The 18,469-nt window shown below is 41.5% G+C and overlaps 1 protein-coding gene across 8 annotated transcripts in view; it reads right to left on the bottom strand.

Moving 5' to 3' along the window:
- Positions 1 to 18,469, bottom strand: part of LOC147120410 (formin-like protein 2) — a 375,571-nt gene that overhangs the window by 44,928 nt on the left and 312,174 nt on the right. For all 8 annotated transcript variants that reach the window (XM_085986300.1, XM_085986294.1, XM_085986293.1 and 5 more), the window contains exons 8-11: positions 18,222 to 18,298; positions 16,652 to 16,745; positions 10,421 to 10,495; positions 2,304 to 2,414 (exon numbers count right to left, since the gene is read on the bottom strand). In XM_085986300.1, the coding sequence (XP_085842426.1) occupies positions 2,304 to 2,414; positions 10,421 to 10,495; positions 16,652 to 16,745; positions 18,222 to 18,298 (357 nt within the window). The remainder of the gene's footprint in view (positions 1 to 2,303; positions 2,415 to 10,420; positions 10,496 to 16,651; positions 16,746 to 18,221; positions 18,299 to 18,469) is intronic.

Raw genomic sequence — 18,469 nt, 5'->3', positions numbered from 1 at the left:
TAACTCCAGTGAACGAGACTGACAATTCAATAATTAAAAAAATCAAATGCTTAAATAAAATAATAAGTAGATGACTAAAGTCAGAGCATGTCGAGTGAAGTAGAGTCATGACTAAGATCAGAGCATATGGAGTCAGGATGTAGCAGAATGGATAGCTAACTGGCTACAAAACAGAAAACAGAGAGTAGGGGTTAAGGGTGGTTACTCAGATTGACAAAAGGTGGGAAGTGGTGTTCCACAAGGATCGATGCTGGGACCACTGTTGTTCACTATTTACATAAATGATTTGGACTTAGGAAGCGGAAGTACAATTTCAAAATTTGCAGACGACACCAAATTGGGGGGTGTTGTTCATACTGAGCAAGACTGCGACAAAATACAAGAAAACACTAATAAACTTGCAGAATGGGCGTGTAATTGGCAAATGAATTTCAATATGGATAAGTGTGAGGTGGTGCATTTTGGTCGGAAGAATAAGGAGGCCACATACTCCTTGGACAATAGTCTAAATAGGGTAGAGGAACAAAGGGAATTTAGGGATACATATACACAAATCACTAAAAGTAGTTGTAAAGTCTGTGGGTTATATGGTGAATTAATACACAGACTACAAGAGTAACTTTAACAGGACTTTACTATTCGAAGGTCAGGGCGAATCTGCCCAATAAATCCTTACACAGCACTTATATACCGGTGTGGTCACTCCCGGTATTACAGTATACAGCAGCCAAGATAAAGTAGTGCAACACCTAAAATAGTTCTCTTAAAGGTGGACGGTTACATACAATAGTTCTCTTAAAGGTAGAACGGTTACATACACTACAGTAGTGACACAGATTAATAACACTATAAAAAAAAGTAAACAAAGCACTGGGTTAATTTCTAGAGGGATAGAATTAAAAGGCAGAGAAGTTACGTTAAACTTGTATAGAACCTTGGTTCGGTCACACTTTCAGTATTGTGAACAGTTCTGGTCTCCATATTATAAAAAGGATATAGAGGCACTGGAGAAGGTACGAAAAAGATTTAAACAGAAGATACCAGAATGGAGAGGTTATACCTATCAGGAAAGATTGAACCGGCTGGGGCTCTTTTCTCTAGAAAAGAGAAGGCTGAGGGGTGACTTGATAGAGGTCTTTAAGGTTATGAACGGGTTTGATAGGGTAGACGTAGAGGAGATGTTTCCACTTGTGGGGGGGGGGGGGGGACCAAAACTGGGGGCCATAAATATAAAATAAACACTAACAAATCCAATAAGAAATTCAGGAGAAACTGCTTTACCCAGAGAATAGTTAGAATGTGGAACTTGTTACCACAAGGTGTAGTTGAGGCGAATAGCATAGATGCATTGAAGGGGAAGCTAGTTAAACATATGAGAGAGAAAAGAATAGAAGGGTATGTTGATAGGATTAGATAACGCAGTGTGGGAGGAGGCTCGTGTGGAGCATAAATCCTAGCATGGACCAGTTGGGCTGAATGGTCTGTTTCTGTGCTGTACATTCTATGGTCTGTTTCTGTGCTGTACATTCTATGTAATTTAAGAGGGAATGGGAGATTCTCTTGAATATCAGTTCTCATGTTGCATTAATGCTTGAACTGCAGCATTGGACAAAAGTGTAAATGCTTTCATTTGAAACAGTATCAACATTTTCACTTTAAACAGAACATATTCAATCGAGTAAAACGAAGGGATCTAAAAGACTACTCCTTTTCTCACTTTTTTGCCCTCCACACCCAAAGTCTCAGAAAGCTTTAGGTCAAGTCCTTCTAATTAAGGATATTGATAAGATACCATAAGTTACAGTGGAGGTGGCACATTATCAATTCACAGCAGCTGTCTTTACACAGTTCCAGCCTTTTAAATCATTCCCTAGTAAACTATATCATTTCTTCTTCAGGCAACTAAATTATTGCTACACCCTCTTCTAATCCATTTTGATTTTTTAGAATTAGCAGTTACCTTAAATATTCATGTCATTATACTCCTCATAACAGTTTCTGAATTGAGATTCCACCTACCGCCCAAGGTAAGGTCAATTGAGATTAATTTGGACTTGTGTCAGTGTTCCAGGTAAAGGCAACATCAGCCAATAAAACTGAAGAAAACACTAAGAAATGTAACCTTAAAACTTCTAAAACATAGATATATTAAAAAAAAATCATATTCCACATCTGTAGACATCCACCTTACTCAAGCCAAGTAATTCAGTTATATGTAGTGACAAAAAATATGGATTCTGGATAAGGAAGTGAATAATATTGTTAAACAACTGGCATTAGATACTATGTAAAAGAATACCCACATCCAGGTATTCATCCAGTCCTAGTTTGGTGAACTCATATTGGAGATGCACTCGGAAATTCATATCCTCTACAGAATGGACCACAATGTTAATAAACTGCATACAGGCCACCTAGAATCAAAGAGATAAAGGTATATTGAAATCATGCAATTACATCTTTTCGATCTGCCACTGATACAACAAAAGGCACAATTCCAAACTATAATAATCAATGTTTCAAGTTGAATTGACAGCTATCAAGTCCCACTAAATGTATTTGTGACTTAAAGCACTTGTCACTTAAAGGTGAGTTATGTATTGTAAATTGCATCTATATACATTTAATACTCCGCGACAGATAATGGCAATTGCCTGATAATTGTGGTTCTATTATATTAGTAGAATATTCAATTGAGAACCTAGTTAAAAATGTCAAATACAATAGATAATGCTGGGAAAATAGCTTATTTTGAAAGTTTACAGTCAATATCGTCACTTTTGTAACTGATTTAGTTTGTAACCAATCTGTAATTTCTTAAATGTTTTGGCCACTGCTGACTCATTCTGAATTTTCAACTTAATTTTAACAGTTGGGAAATCATAGTCTGGAAGTGTGGAATTTCCTGAGAGACACCCCTGGTGTGCACTAGGAGCACTGAAGCTGAAAATTATACCCACGGTGTAGCTCCATATGGAGCAAGTCTGATGACAGCCAAGGAGCTGTTCCACTGCCCTTGTAACTTGACTTGACTACAAAATAGAAACCAATAGGCAATACATCAAGGGTATGAAAAACAATACATCATATGGTCTTTTTTGAGCCACTTCTGAGGACCAGCAGCTGATGGATTATCTTTCATTCTAACCCAAGACCACTCCTACCCATCCCTGAAGGAACCTGTAAAGTCCGCGCCTCAATAATACACGGACTTCGGGAGAACAGTTTAACAGGTACTTTACTGAACAGGAGGGCAATGTCAGACTGAAATACAGAAGCCTGCTAGGGCCTTTTATACAGGGGTGGTCACTGCCGGTACTGCAGTCTAAGACCAGTTATTCCCTTAAAGGTACATACACAACAATTCCTCCCCTTTTAGATAAACAGTACATAACATTCATTTAACAACTAAATACTAACTAATTACAATTACAATTTTCTCGGTACTATATACATCAACTGAAATAATCATTTATAAGTTCAGTCTTTGAGGAGGCTGTCTGATCCTGACTGGATAGCGCCTTTCTCGAGTATCCTGTTCTTGCGGTGGAGTCGATTCTGGCTCATTGTCATTGATTGGTTCGTCAGCTTCCAATACCACTGCTTCTGAGGTAGATGCTATCTGTACTTCGGGCTCATTACCAGGTGCACATGCTTGTGGTATAGGTTTGACTTGTTCCTGTGACTCTAGAATCTGGTCAGCATGGCGTCTCACGATGCTCTCTCCAACGTCCACTGTGTACATTAGTGGTCCCTGCTGTGTGCATATCGTTCCTGGCTGCCATTTTTCTGTTCGGTAGTCGCGGGCCAAGACTGGTTGCCCTATCTTGAAGCTCCTGGTTGGCTTCTCATTGATGTGCTGGAACTGCATATCCTCAACATCTCGTCTTATGTTTGGTTTGAGCAAATCCAAGCGACATCTTAGCCTTCGGTTGAAAAACAGTACGGCTGGAGTTTGGTTGGTTACTGCATGTGTCGCATTCCGGTAAGCAAACAAGAAATTATCCACCTTGTGTTGTAGTGGTATGTCGTCATTATACATTGCCTTTATGGCCTTTTTAAAGGTCTGAGCAAACCTCTCAGCCAATCCATTTGTGGCTGGATGATATGGGGCAGATGTGTAATGTTTCACCCCATTATTCTTCAGGAACCTCCGGAAATCCTCAGACACAAACTGTGGCCCATTGTCGGAGCAAATCTGTTCTGGCAACCCATTCCTGGCGAAGATGGTCCTTAGGACTGCAATAGTTTTCTCTGTGGTGGTGGAGGACATTTTAATGACCTCTGGCCATTTCGAATGGGCGTCCACAGCGATTAGAAACATTGAGTCCATAAATGGACCAGCAAAATCAATGTGTACCCGTTGCCATGGAGATGAGGGCCACTCCCATGGATGTAGCGGGGCCTGTGGTGGAGCGTTTTGGACCTTCTGGCATCCTGTGCATCTCTTGGTCATATCCTCAATTTCTTTATCGATTTCCGGCCACCACACAAACGCCCTGGCTAGGCTCTTCATTTTTACCCCTCCCAGATGACCCATGAAGCTCATTGAGCACTCTATCTCTCAAGTTGGGTGGGATTACCACTCGGGATCCACACATCAAGGTCCCCCGGCACACTGACAGCTGTTCTCTCCTTGGCGAGAATGCTGGCAACAGTGAGTCGCCATATGCTGGCCATCCCTTCACCATCAAATCATAGACCCGAGAGTGTGTCGGGTCATTTCGGGTTTCCTTCTCTATACTTGAGTTTGTAACAGGTAGACATTCGACTATGGTCGCATGGAATATCTCCACAGGGTCCACTGCAGGTGCTTCTTCCACCGTAGGCAACGGTAGGCGCGACAGCCCATCAGCGTTTCCATGCTGTTTCGTACCCTTGTACTCTATGTCGTACTGATGTGCCCCTAGAAAAAGTGACCATCTTTGCAGCCGTTGCGCCGTCATCACCGGAACGCCCTTCTTTGGGTTAAAAATGGAGACCAGGGGCTGATGATCAGTCAGTAGGGTGAATTTCTGCCCGTGCAGATAGTGATTGAACTTCTTCACCCCCCACACCAGGCTGAGGGCCTCCCTGTCAATCTGGGCGTAGTTACGCTCGGCTGCGGTTAGCGAGCGCGATGCAAAGGCTATTGGCCTCTCTGAACCGTCACGGAATTTGTGTGACAGCACCGCTCCAATGCCGTAAGGTGACGCATCACATGCCAACCGAATCGGTAGTGTTGGGTTGTAGTGGGTCAATACTTCTTGTGAAGTGATTAGGCATTTACATTTCTGAAAGGCACGCTTACACTCATCACTCCATTTCCATGTTACTCCAGTTTGCAGCAGGGCGTTCAGTGGGTGCAGAATTGTAGATAAATTCGGCAAGAACTTATGGTAGTAGTTCACCAACCTGAGGAACAACCTCAGTTGCGACACATTTTCTGGTGCTGGAGCCTTGACTACAGCCTCAATCTTGTCCGGCGACTTATGCAACCCTTCCTCATCAATCATGTGGCCACAATACGAGATTTGTCTCCTGAAGAACTCGCATTTGGGGCGGTTGGCTCGTAGCCCATATTCCTGTAATCTCGTGAGCACCTGCTCCAGGTTGACAAGGTGTTCACTGTCATTTTTGCCCGTAACCAGGATGTCGTCCAAATAACACTGGGTCCCCGGAATCCCTTGCAGGACTTGTTCCATCGCCCTCTGCCAAATAGCCGGGGCTGATGCTACCCCGAATACCAGTCGATTGTACTGGTAAAGGCCTTTGTGAGTGTTTATCGTGAGGTATTTTCTAGATGCTTCTTCCACCACCATTTGTAGATACGCTTGGGCCAGATCAATCTTTGTAAAACGTTTCCCTCCAGATAGTGAGACGCAAATATCTTCTATCCGCGGAAGTAGATATTGTACTGTGTGCAGGACTGGGTTCACAGTCACCTTGAACTCCCCACAGATGCGAACCTTCTTCGGCTCCCCAGGCGTGCTGCTCAATGCCTTCTTCATTACAGGAATGATGGGTGTGGCCCACTCGCTCCAGTCCACCTTGGACAGCACACCTGAACGTTCCAGACTCTCCAGTTCAGCTTCAACGGCTGGGCGGATCGCGTATGGCATCGGTCTGGCCTTAAAAAATTTTGGGTTTGCGTTATCTTCTATCTTTATGGTTGCCTTTACTCCTTTTAGAGTCCCAAGTCCTTGTTGGAACACCTCTTCCGCGTCAGATAGAATTTTTGACAGACGTCCAGGTGCGACGTCATCATCCTTTGTGTCAGTCACAGTTAGCGCCTGAATGGAATGCCAATCCAATTGTATTTTTCGGATCCATTCACGTCCCAATAATGGTGGTCCTCCATCTCGTAGTATATACATATATAGTTCCTGCGTTTCCTTGCCATTATATTTAACTGGCACCCTTATTTTTCCTCTGGGGTAAACCTTTTGCCCCGTGTATGTCTTCAATACAATGGACGTGTCCTTTAAGGGTATGTGTGAGAATAGCCGCTCATAGCCGCTCGTCGATTCATGACAGTTAGGGCTGATCCTGTGTCCAATTCCATCTTTACTGGGGACCCTGCTATCGTGAGGGTGACCCAAATGGTTCGGTGATCCTCCTTTGCGATCACATTGTGTAGCTTTAGACAACTTAGTCTCCTGCTCCCGGAGTCCTTATCACTCTCCTGATCTTCCGAACTACTGTCTGTCAGTTTCTTTACTTTCCTGTACTGTTCTTTAGTAGTTCTTGTCGTGCTGGTTTTCTTTCCCGACCTGCAGACTCTTGCTATATGTCCCATTTTTCCGCATTGCCTGCATACTTTGTCCTTAAACCAGCAGTCCTTCTGCCGCAGTGATAGCACTTTTCTGCTCCATTCGCCATTTCGTTAGCGCTGTATTCTTGTGGTTTCTGTTGTATTTCCGCAGCTCCCCGTGCTGCTGCTTCGTAGGATACTGCCACGCTGAAAGCCTGTTCTAGCGTCAGGTCCTTTTTCGAAAGTAGTCGTTTCTGGGTTCCTTCACTCTGGAGCCCGCAGGCAAACTTATCCCGTAAGGTGTCTGCCAGTCCTGCTCCGAACTGGCAGTGCTTCGACAACTTGCGTAGTTCCGTAAGATAGTCAGCATTGCTCTCATCTTTGTGCTGGTTTCTTTTATGGAACTTGAATCTTTCTGCTATCAGCAGTGGTGTAGGGCTTAGGTGTTCCTGTAAGATATGAACAATCTCCTCAAAACTTTTCTCCATTGGTTTAGCTGGGGTAATTAAATTCCGCAATAGGCCGTACGTACTCGCACCCATCAGATTTAATAATACCGACGCCCTCTTTCCATCGGCCACCTCATTTGCCTTGCAGTACACTTCAATTCCTTCCACATATGTGGTCCAGTCTTCTACCTCGTTGTCGAAAGCAGTGATACTGCCACTTTTCGGCATCTTGGGTGATTTAAAATGGCGCCTCCCGCGCTTTTGCTTCTTCCCCAATAGAATAAAATGGCGCTTCCCGCGCTTTTGTTTCTTCCCCAACGGGATAAAATGGCGCCTCCCGCGCTTTTGCTTCTTCCCCTTGCTGCCACGCTGCTCCTAGCGTTCTACAGGGTAATGGCGGTGACCCACGGCTTCGGCGCATCTCGCTTTCCTTCCCCCCGTTTATTTTCTCTCCGCTGCCTGGTTCTTGAGCACCGACCGCGCCCTGTGAGCTCCACCCTCTCTCTCTCTTGTTTTCTTTTCCCGGCGACGCTGCGCGGCCTGTTTTGTAGAGCCGCTCGATCTAGCTTGAGCCCGCCGCAGTCCGGAAGGGTCAGCGCACTACCTGCTACCAGCACGATTTGCTGGAACACCTTAACTGGGGAGCCAAGCACAGCTCTCCACAGTCTCTCCCGCAATTCTCCGAACACCGATGAATTCTTTGGGCGGTTGCCCGCAGTCGACGCCCGTTGCTCAGACTATGACCTCCAAGAAACCTCCTCTCAGGGCGAGATTCCCGTGAGATGATGCCACACTGCAGGGGAGTTCGAACTTACTCGTCGCCACTGTAAAGTCCGCGCCTCAATAATACACGGACTTCGGGAGAACAGTTTAACAGGTACTTTACTGAACAGGAGGGCAACGTCAGACTGAAATACAGAAGCCTGCTAGGGCCTTTTATACAGGGGTGGTCACTGCCGGTACTGCAGTCTAAGACCAGTTATTCCCTTAAAGGTACATACACAACAGAACCCATGTAGATATGTTACATTTATGTTTTTAATTTTTTTAAAAGACAGACAATTGGAGAATTATTATTTTATAAAAGACATGACCACTTGGACTTCACTAGTAACTGACGTCAATAGAAAGAAAGACTTGCATTTATATAGCGCCTTTCACAACCTCAGGATGTCCCAAAGTGCTTTACAGCCAATAAAGTACTTTTGAAGTGTAGTTTCTGCTGTAATGTAGGAAATGTGCACACAGCAAACTCCCACAAACAGCAATGTGATAATGACCAGATAATCTGTTTTTGTTATGTTGATTGAGGGATAAATATTGGCCAGGACGCCCAGGATAACTCTGCTGCTCTTCTTTGAAATAGTGCTACAGGACCTTTTACATCCACCTGAGAGCAGACGGGGCCTCGGTTTAACGTCTCCTCTGAAAGACTGCACCCCCAACAATGCAGCACTCCCTCAGCGCTGCACTAGATTATTGTGCTCGAGTCTCTCGAGTGGGGCTTGAACCCACAACCTTCTGACTCAAGAGGCGAGAATGCTACCCACTGAGCCACGGCTGACACATAAAAAAATAAAATAGAAAAGAACACGGGCACAGTGAAAAACGAGCAACCGATTCACTACTGCCAGTTTGGAGCCATTGTCAAAGAACAATTTCACCCACTCTGCAGGCTACAAAATTCATGTATTGTGCAATTACTGAATACTAAACTGCTGATTAACATTTATTCTTCTACATTCTGCACTGTAACTTGAGTTTTATCTGTGCTCATGTGTATATATATTTTCAAATTAACTATTCTAAGTCAGTCCTTACACATTGCCGCCCTGCTCCCCTGTATAAATTATGTGCTACATTTTAAATCCAAGGAAACCTTTTCATTAACTATATCCTTTTAAAATAACTGTAGAATGTTCTGCAAAACTGACAGTTTAGTAAATCAAAATGTTATGTCAATATCTCAAGAGAACTACTAAATTTTCTGAAAGAACCTGTTGAATATTTTAATATCAGTATCAGGAAAACACCATTAACACATCAAAACCACAAGGTCTTTCAAGTGCAAAGCTATTAAATAGCTGACCATGTGCCCTTTCAACATTACCGCAGAGCCTAGAATATTTTCACCTTATTGAGATTCTTTGGAAATAGACATGTTACGAGCTGTCGGCTGTTACATTCAGCCAATTTAGGGCCTATTTGGTTGGAATGACTTGAGTTTAAAAAAAACTTTAAGAATAAATGGTTGAAACAAACAATGTAAAGTCCTGTATATCACATTCACTTTTTTTTTAACACCAGACCACTAAAAGAAAGACTAAAGCCATGCCCCAGTTACAGTCCCGGATATAGAAATAAAGTAGATCAATAGCTACGGGTGTAGTTGAAAGATCTGGGGGTTTTAGTAGTCATCATGAGTAATGTGTCTAGTTCTGGTCAATGAGACAAATAAGAGACATTTAAGTTCAAGAGGGCATGCAGAAAAGAGCCCCAAGTCTGACCTGTAGTGTGGAAGGATTGAATTATGAGGAAAGATTTTGGCTTTTCAGCCTTGAAAGGAGGCAACAGAGGTTACATTAGAGAGATTATTAATCTAGTAAATGGGGTATAAAAAAAAAAGTAAATCGGAACTGTATTCCTCCAATTGTATTAGTGCTTGATCAGTTAAGAAAATGGTGCCATGATGCGCACAAATGGCATGACAAAGTGTTTTATGACAAGGAACTACAGTGTCACGAGATTTAATTTTCAGTATTTTATCAGATTGTTTGCTGTTAGAAATATTATTCACACTGCAACCCTTTGTCACTTCAATCCTGTAGGCAGCTGTGGTTCGTGATACAGATCCAGGCACACTCCACATCATTGAATGATTTTTATCCCTGATTTGTTTTATTTGTGTTTTAGTCAACAGCAGAGCATTCTCACTGATCCTCATCTATCACTGAGAATCTTCTACACATGGTCTGTTTAACTATAGCATCTACTGTAGACATAATCACAATGTTATTCTTGAATCACAATCAAGATATGCACAGTTCACCTGAAACAAATGAGATGAGGTATTTGAAGATCAAATCGGATACCCATTACCTCACAGACACTGATCAACACCAACATTTGCTTCACTATCCACTTTCACATCTCGGGGTGATACATATCTGCAGGGGTGATACACAGTAACATATGAGCTGTGAAGGGCGCAAGATTTATTCGTTAATAAGATGCTTACCATGAAGTCAATGTTATTGTCTTCATTTCGGAAATGTTCCATTAGCTTTTCAAATCGATACTTTTCACCACACACCTGAGGTAAGATATAATGAGAAAAAGCATTAAACAATCAGAAACCCAAAACTGTAATCGGATTCCATTTCAACACTAGAGGGTGCTCTACGTACAGACTCGCAACCATGTACCATTTTAATGAGTGGGCTGGAAATTTACAGCAACACTACACATTATCATTTTTCTTTGAATGTTGGTAAATCGACTGTAAATTAAGTTATTTCTCTAAAATAAACAAATAACTAGTTAGACAGTACATGATCCACACAGTTGGTTCACTGGCACTGTGTAATCTAGCTGCGCACCTATTTCTAAATCTAGGACATAAAATTAAAATCTCTCTTCATATTCCTTTCTGGTTACCTTTGCTGTTGGGTTTGCAATACACATTACGTGTTCTGCTCTGCGGTTACCCAAAGAAAATAGCAAAAATCAAGACGTGTGATTTGCATGGCAAGGAGACGGAAGAGCTGCTGAATGAACTGAAGGTGGAACTCACCCAGCTCCATGTTGCCAAGGTAACAGGAGGGGGGCTGCATCCAAGCTTTTCAAGATCTATGTTGTTTGTAAGTCTGTTGCTAGACTCTTTATTGTCAGATGTAGAGTGAGAACCTAAAGAGGTTTCACAAAAGGGAAGAAAGGCAAGTTTTTGGATCTCGGGCTCTAGAAAGTTTAGGCAAGTCAGACAAATTAACACATGACTGCAAGCCCAAAAACAGCCGAGTAAAAAATTGCCCAAATGTACTATAAAAATTTGCTGTAAAATACAAATATAACCTCCAGCAGAGGTCACTGGAAAAAGACAATTGTGTTACATACAACATAACAGGTTATGAGGGAAAACACCAGGATAGGCCTTCAATAATATTCTGCTAACAAACTGAAAAAAATCATCTTAGCCAATGGCTCTTTTTGTGTAAACACTGAATGAAACATATTTAGTGCATGTCACCTTATTTATTTCTTGAGATAAATGAACTTATTGTTCTACTGAGTTGACAGAGCTGCAAGATTCATATTTGTAGCAATCATGTGACAGATGCAACATTAATTTTCCCAGCAGTGGTTTGGTCTCATTAATCAGCCATCTTTTTTTAACCACTAATTTTCTCTCCTCTTCCTCGCAAAAGTCATTGACTTATACTTGGGGTACAGCTGCACGAGTGCCAAGTGCCCTTGTTATATTGTCAAAATGGCTATTATTTTTGTGTGAATCTAGACAGTGAGTTTTGGCAGGCTACACAACTGGGGGGGTGGGCATCGCAGACAAGCTCAATCCTATCCTAACCCAAATCTACACACGTACTTTCAGCAGGAGTCATTGGACAACTAATAGGAGCAAGAACCCTGGCCAATTTACCCCTCCCTAACATAAAAGGTGATGCGACCAATTGTAGCATCCCTACTGGTGCCCTGGCTGAGATCACTAACTCAGTTCCTACCAGGGATTGAACCTGTGATCTTCTTTGTCTGTATGGCAGAGCTACAAACTCATCTGAGCCATCAAGGGAAAAAACAGCCATCTTCAGTTTAGTTTTATATATCCGTTCACCATATCATTTGCGTGGTTGAGAAGTCATCATATCCTCCATAAAGTGGATCTATTCAAACCACAGTTGCAATTTAGATTTGAATAGGCATAACTTCCAATTATGTTTACCATTAATGCATTAATTACATATTAATTTAAATATTGTTCTTTAATCCAGCGCGTTCTCTGTGGTTATAAAACATATTCTAAAAGGTAGTTCGATTAATGTGCAATAGTTGCGTTCAATAGTTACTCATATGTATTTATTACATGCTTAGATGACTATAATTTTTGATGCTCTCATCCAATTTATTGCTGTGTCATACAATGTTCCAATACAGAAACAGACCATTTAGCTCCCCAAGTCTGTGTTGCTGTTCTTTCCACATGAACCACCAGTCTGATCCCACCCTGCTGCTTGCTCCCCATACTCTGTAATATTCCTCTATTTTAAGCAACTAATTCACTGTTAAAAATATATTTTATGGACTCTACTTTAACAATGGTTGTGGCAGAGAATTCCACATTCTACCAACCCTCTATGTAAAGAAATGTTTCCTAACCTCCCCTTTAATTTTTTTGTGTGCCCTATTATTACTGTCTTACTGACCAGTGGAAACAATCATAATTTCTAAAGGTTGTGTTACTTTAGTTCCATGCTTTTAGTTTGGCTTGGAACTGAAGCCATTCTTCTCTCAAGAGGACTACATCCATTAGACATAAAATAACCTGAAGCTGGGACTTGCAAATATTTAAATTCATACAAAAAATCACCTTGCTTGAAGACAAACTACAAAAATGCATCACAACAGCCTGGCTTTGCAGCAGCCAAGTTGCTTCACAAACAAGAAGTGATGGTTAATGTTTCCCAATCCATTACTTTAATCTGTCAGCTTCAATTCCTTAATATGTTTTGGTAGTTTACAGGTGGGCCACTTTTGGGGTGACCTGTGGCAGAAGCATGACGTGAAATTCTTAAAAATGAAAAGAAATAAAATTATAATTTGAAAAGAAAAGCAGCTGGGTAGCTCCAGCAGGTGAGTGTTCAACTTAGAAGGTAAGGATAGTTAGGATACTCATCAATTAAACTTGCTTTTTTTCCCCCGTTTTTTGTGTGTGCAGTTTTGGTCGCCTTATCTGAGGAAGGATGTTCTTGCCATGGAGGGAGTGCAGCGAAGATTCACCAGACTGATACCTGGGATGGCAGGAATGACGTATGAAGAGAGATTGGGTCGATTAGGCTTATATTCGCTAGAGTTTAGAAGAATGAGAGGGGATCTCATTGAAACTTATAAAATTCTAACAGGACTAGACAGACTGGATGCAGGAAGGATGTTCCCGATGGCGGGGGAGTCCAGAACCAGGGGTCACAGTCTAAGGATAAGGGCTAAGCCATTTAGGACTGAGATGAGGAGGAATTTCTTCACCCAGAGAGTGGTGAACCTGTGGAATTCTCTACCACAGAAGGCAGTTGAGGCCAATTCATTAAATATATTCAAGAAGGAGTAAGATATATTTCTTAAGGCTAAAGGGATCAAGGGATATGGGGAGAAGGCAGGAACGGGGTACTGAATTTGGATGACCAACCATGATCTCATTAAATGGCAGAACAGGCTCGAGGGGCCGAATGGCCTAATCCTGCTCCTATCTTCTGTTTCTATGCTTCCCCGAGTTCAGTGACCTTGTTGGTTTACATTTGTTTAGAGACATTCCACCTCAGAATAAGAGGGAAATAATGGCACAACAGACCACGACAATTTTAAAGTGTTTGTTCCTTAAGCCATGCTCCTTGCCCTACACTCTGTCCAGTTTTGGACTTGGTAAAGGGAGACAGCTCTAGTTAGATATAATTTGTATTAAAATCTAACTTTAAATGAAAAACTAAAGCCATGTTCATATTTTATTGATCACAAAGATTTTGAAGAATAGCCATCATAAACAAGCATACTGCACAATTTAAGTGAACAGATGCTGGGTGATTGAATGAAATGGTATTTAGGCTTAACACAGTTTAACTCTGCATATTAAGGACAGCCTATTTAAAGAAGAGTGGTTGGATTAAGCACATACTCCAGCAACAAGAAATTGCCTCATTAACAGTTATAGTAGTCTGAATTGCTAATTTTAACTACAAGCAATGGTTTTGTTTAATACCACAATTTACTGCTTGGTCTCCGTCATCTCTAAGGGCTGTGGAATTCAATTCTATAACATTCACAACTGAACAAATTTGAATTTCCCAGTTTGAAGAAATTGCTGCATTTGTTACAGAACTGAAGATTATTAAATGGACCAGTTTAGTAACAAGTACTTGTGTATATTTAGCAAAGCACACAAGAGTTGTTAAACAATAACTTAATTGGGGAAAGATACATAGTCTTATGGCTAACTGAATCATTGGCTTTAATGTAATTTTCCTTTGTCCTTTTATGCAATTCCTTTAGTTCTTGTCCCCTCATTTGTTAGTTTTAACTACCCTCTATTCTGTTACTTTTATTAACGATCATCATTTCTTTGTCTTAATTTGCTCCATGATTCTTTCTTCTTTAAAACTCAGTTTTCTTTTAACTACGCCACTGTGCCATCCGTTGGAAATCTAATGGAATTCTGGAAACTTCTGTTCTTTAAAGCAGTGCTCTGCACTAACTGTGTCCAGGCAACTAAATACTTCTTCAAAATGGACCAGCTGAAGGTCACAAACACCAGCTCCACAGCAAACAAAGGAGGATCATTCTCTACCGATGTAGTTCTTCATTTCAGACACTGCCATCCAGTAGTACTAATTGGGTACTACATTTATATAATGCAGTGACCAAAAAATAGTGGATCAGGACCTTGTGATTTCAGAATTGTTGTCCCACTGTTTTGCATCTAGAATTTTGCTACATATGAAACTGAAAAAACTGCACAAAATGGACTTATGATTCAGAAAAATAAAGGCACAGATATTCTGATCCCTACGGGTGGGTACACGGAAATGCCGGTTTCAGGCATGCATTTCCGTTGACAGATCCTCCGGCTGCCTGGGAGAAGGGCCTCTGCGGGCGGATAGTTCCACTTTTTGGAGACCCTCTGCCCGCAGAAAACCCTTACAATTCTTACGCCTGGTAAAAGCGTACGGCCTGCTTTTACCAGGATAAGAAAAAAGTTTTTTTTTTTTTTTTTTTAAACTTTTTTCACTGATTTATCATTTAAAAATACTTTCAAAAAAGGGAAGTTTATTTTTAGCCCCGTAAAAAACTTTAATTATTGTTTTCAAAAAATTAAATTTTTGTTTAAAATACTTAATTTATCATAATTTCAAGTCAATTAAAAATGTGATTTTTAAAAATGTATTTGAAGTTTTACTATGTTTTGGGGATGATCTCCATTCATATATTCGACAGGTCTTCCTGTCAAATGTATGAAGAGAGATTCCTTTCTGTGATTGGCTCCCCATGGCCCACGTGATCCCAAGGTCGCTGCGAACTACCTGCGCCTCTAGGATACGTGGGCCCTGCACACTTCAAGTTTGGTGAGGCCCAGGATCGGAAGCGCACGCGTCCCGGGAGCCCTCAGGTAAGGGCGCAGATTTTTCCAGATCGCAGGCCTCCGCCCGCGGGAGGCCTGCGATCGGAAAATATGGGCCAAAATGTAAATAAATGTTGGTTGATCGACTATGGCCACTTTAGGCCATCATATGAAAGCTCATATTCAGCTATCTACTGGTAGGGTTAATATCCAAACTGAAGGATCCGTGAGCTCGTATCATCCCTTTCCTTTCTTACAGCTGTCATAGGATGAAAATGTATAGAGTACCAAGATACTTTAAAACTGGTGGATTTTGGTTTAAAGCAACAAACTATTGCCTTTTTGAGAGGTAAACAAAAGGCTATCTGGACAAAGAGGCTGAACAGTTGACATTTCCAGGTTGATGTTACATTTTTCTCCTTGCGCACTCTCAGCCTGAACCAATCACAGTATTTTAGGTTCAAGGTGGAAAAGCCCTACTGTACACTTGTGTCCCTCTGTACTTTTACCCAAGAGGAAACAGAGAGAACTTACTGCTTTTGTTTTCTAAAGCAATGAGAGTCATTATGAAAGGGAGCAGCCCGGGCAGAAACCCAAGACCTTCTGAGTGTACAACCACTCCTACAGGAAGCAGTGTCTACTACTAGATGTCTCTAGAATGCTTTATAAATAAGTGCTGATAATACGTGGCAGCATGTTAATGTTGAATGACCATCCTTTTGCAAACACCCAATTGGCAAACACTTCCCAAGGCAAAAAGAGCTGAAAGCTATTCACAAATCTGGCAAATAGATTGTACCAGGTACATCCATAGAGAAAGCAATTTTCTTCAGTAAAGGGTTTAACTTTATTGAGGTAATAATTGTCAATTTTTTTTAAATCACTAGTTCTCGCTAGCATACTCTACCTACAGATCTGTTCTATTTCGGAATAATTACTTTTTCATTTTCTGGAACTAACTTTTACAATAAACTGGTAAATTAAAAAATGTAGGTGTGACAATTATACTTTAAACACACCTCGCTATTCAAGAAATGATGGGAAGAGGAACTGTAGGATGTAAAGAGGGATGAATCCTGTAAAAAGCTTAAATCATTTCCATGTTGCCTTTTACCAGGAAGAAAGGCATCTTACCTCCTTGAAATTATCAAACGCTAATAAGATTATTTCATGTCCTCCTCTGACAAGACAAACAGCTGCCAACAGTTCCAAGACCAGAGCCTTTGTCCTACAATAGCAGCAAACAAGATCATTAACAGGACCAGGATAAACAAGGTTCTGATTACACCAGTTCTTTTGTACTGGTGATACACAACACAGAAAACATTTATCTGTAAGTGACAATGATGCTTCATTTTGGAATTGTTTTTCCAGAATTCAATTAAACATTCAGCCTCTTTTGTTCAAAAAGGGCAATCTAAAGTTAACATTCAATATAACACATGAAAATAGATATTTTAAAAACGCACCTATAGATAAATACATGATTAATTTCTCTAGTGACAAGATGCATTGGAGTGATTTTCGACAGCTCTTTAGGCGCTAAAGAGCCTCCAGGGTGGCCAAGATGGGATCTTGAGCTGAAATGCCGGCTTAGCCTGCGTTTAGCGCAAGATGCCATTTTGGTAAAGGAGCTGAAGCTTGCACTAGAAATGGCCGCCCGGAAGATCGTTAAGGGGCTGATTGCCACTTAAATTGTCTGCTAGCGCTCATTGATGAGGCTGCATGGTATTTTGGTGGATAGTGCTTAACCTAACGCCCTCTCCTAAAAGCGACCAGCTGGGAGTAAACAAGTCGTTGCTGAGGATTTCGAGCGCTACTTAAAAGGTATATCACCTTTTACTGTTCACTTGCTGCTGGAGGTTTGAAGAGGACTTTTGAAACACATCGGGAGACTTTCTGCGACACTTTGTCAAGACTTCACCAATAGTCTATCAATATTTATTCCGGAAATTCTCTGAGGACTTCACCTAAAAAGAGTGAGTGCTCTGCTACTATATATTATTGGAGATCTTATAGGAGTCACCAGGAAAAAGGGCATGCTTGGTCATGGGCATTTTGCTAGGAGTACCCCTTGGTCTGCAGGAAGAATGGGAGGAGGACATGAGGCCGGGCAGAAGCAGAGCAGCACCAGTTGCTGCAGGAGAGAGGGACAGGAGTGAGAAGTGGACGCCTCCCCCCCCCCTCCCCTGCGGGTACAGGACATCCCACCTCCTCTGGACCTCCTCCACTAGGACATCCAGCGTCGCGTCCGAGAACCTGTGCGCCCTCTCACTCGGTCCCCGAGCTATCCTGAAACCTGCCACTGAGTGTCAGCCAACCCACTCCACACCTTCAGTGGAAGTGGGTGCGTGGAGCCCATATATACTGCTCCACAGAAGTTGCATCTAATCAATGCTCGAGTGCTGAACCTGTAAGTGTCTTTTTTAGCACCTCCAGGCAAGTTCAAATTGCAGTAATCAGCAATCAGGACCAAAATTGCCTGCTAAATCCAGACTTTCAAACAGGCATGTCTTATTAGCACAGCACCCATTTAGCACCTGTTTTCACCCTTTTACCAAAATAACCCCCAATGTGTATACATTTCTACTCAATTATGCTACAAAATTGGAACAATAATTGTTCAAACTTCACAGTACGTTTTGCATTTTTCTAAATCAATACTAAGTCACAATGTGTTTTTCAAGTGGGAAGGATGTCTTACCTAGGATTCTTATTGTTCAGACTCAGTGCAATTTCATTAACAGCATGTGGGTGTGACATGACCATGTTAAAGCCATACTGCAATTCGAGAAGAGAAAACAGATTACTGTCTATGAATAAAGTACCATTGTTGTAAATCTCTATCATTCAATAATAAATATAATTTGGAACTGCTAAAAGTGTTTTCCAGAAAGTTTTAGACTATGACAAAAGTAGAGAAATACTCTCATATCCTGCCCCAACATTCAA

Source organism: Somniosus microcephalus, chromosome 4, assembly GCF_052327205.1.
Source record: "Somniosus microcephalus isolate GS21.2 chromosome 4, FLI_Smic_1.0, whole genome shotgun sequence".
Lineage (NCBI taxonomy): Eukaryota > Metazoa > Chordata > Chondrichthyes > Squaliformes > Somniosidae > Somniosus > Somniosus microcephalus.
Note: the sequence above shows the minus strand (reverse complement) of the source record. Positions and strands in the feature narration are given on the sequence as shown.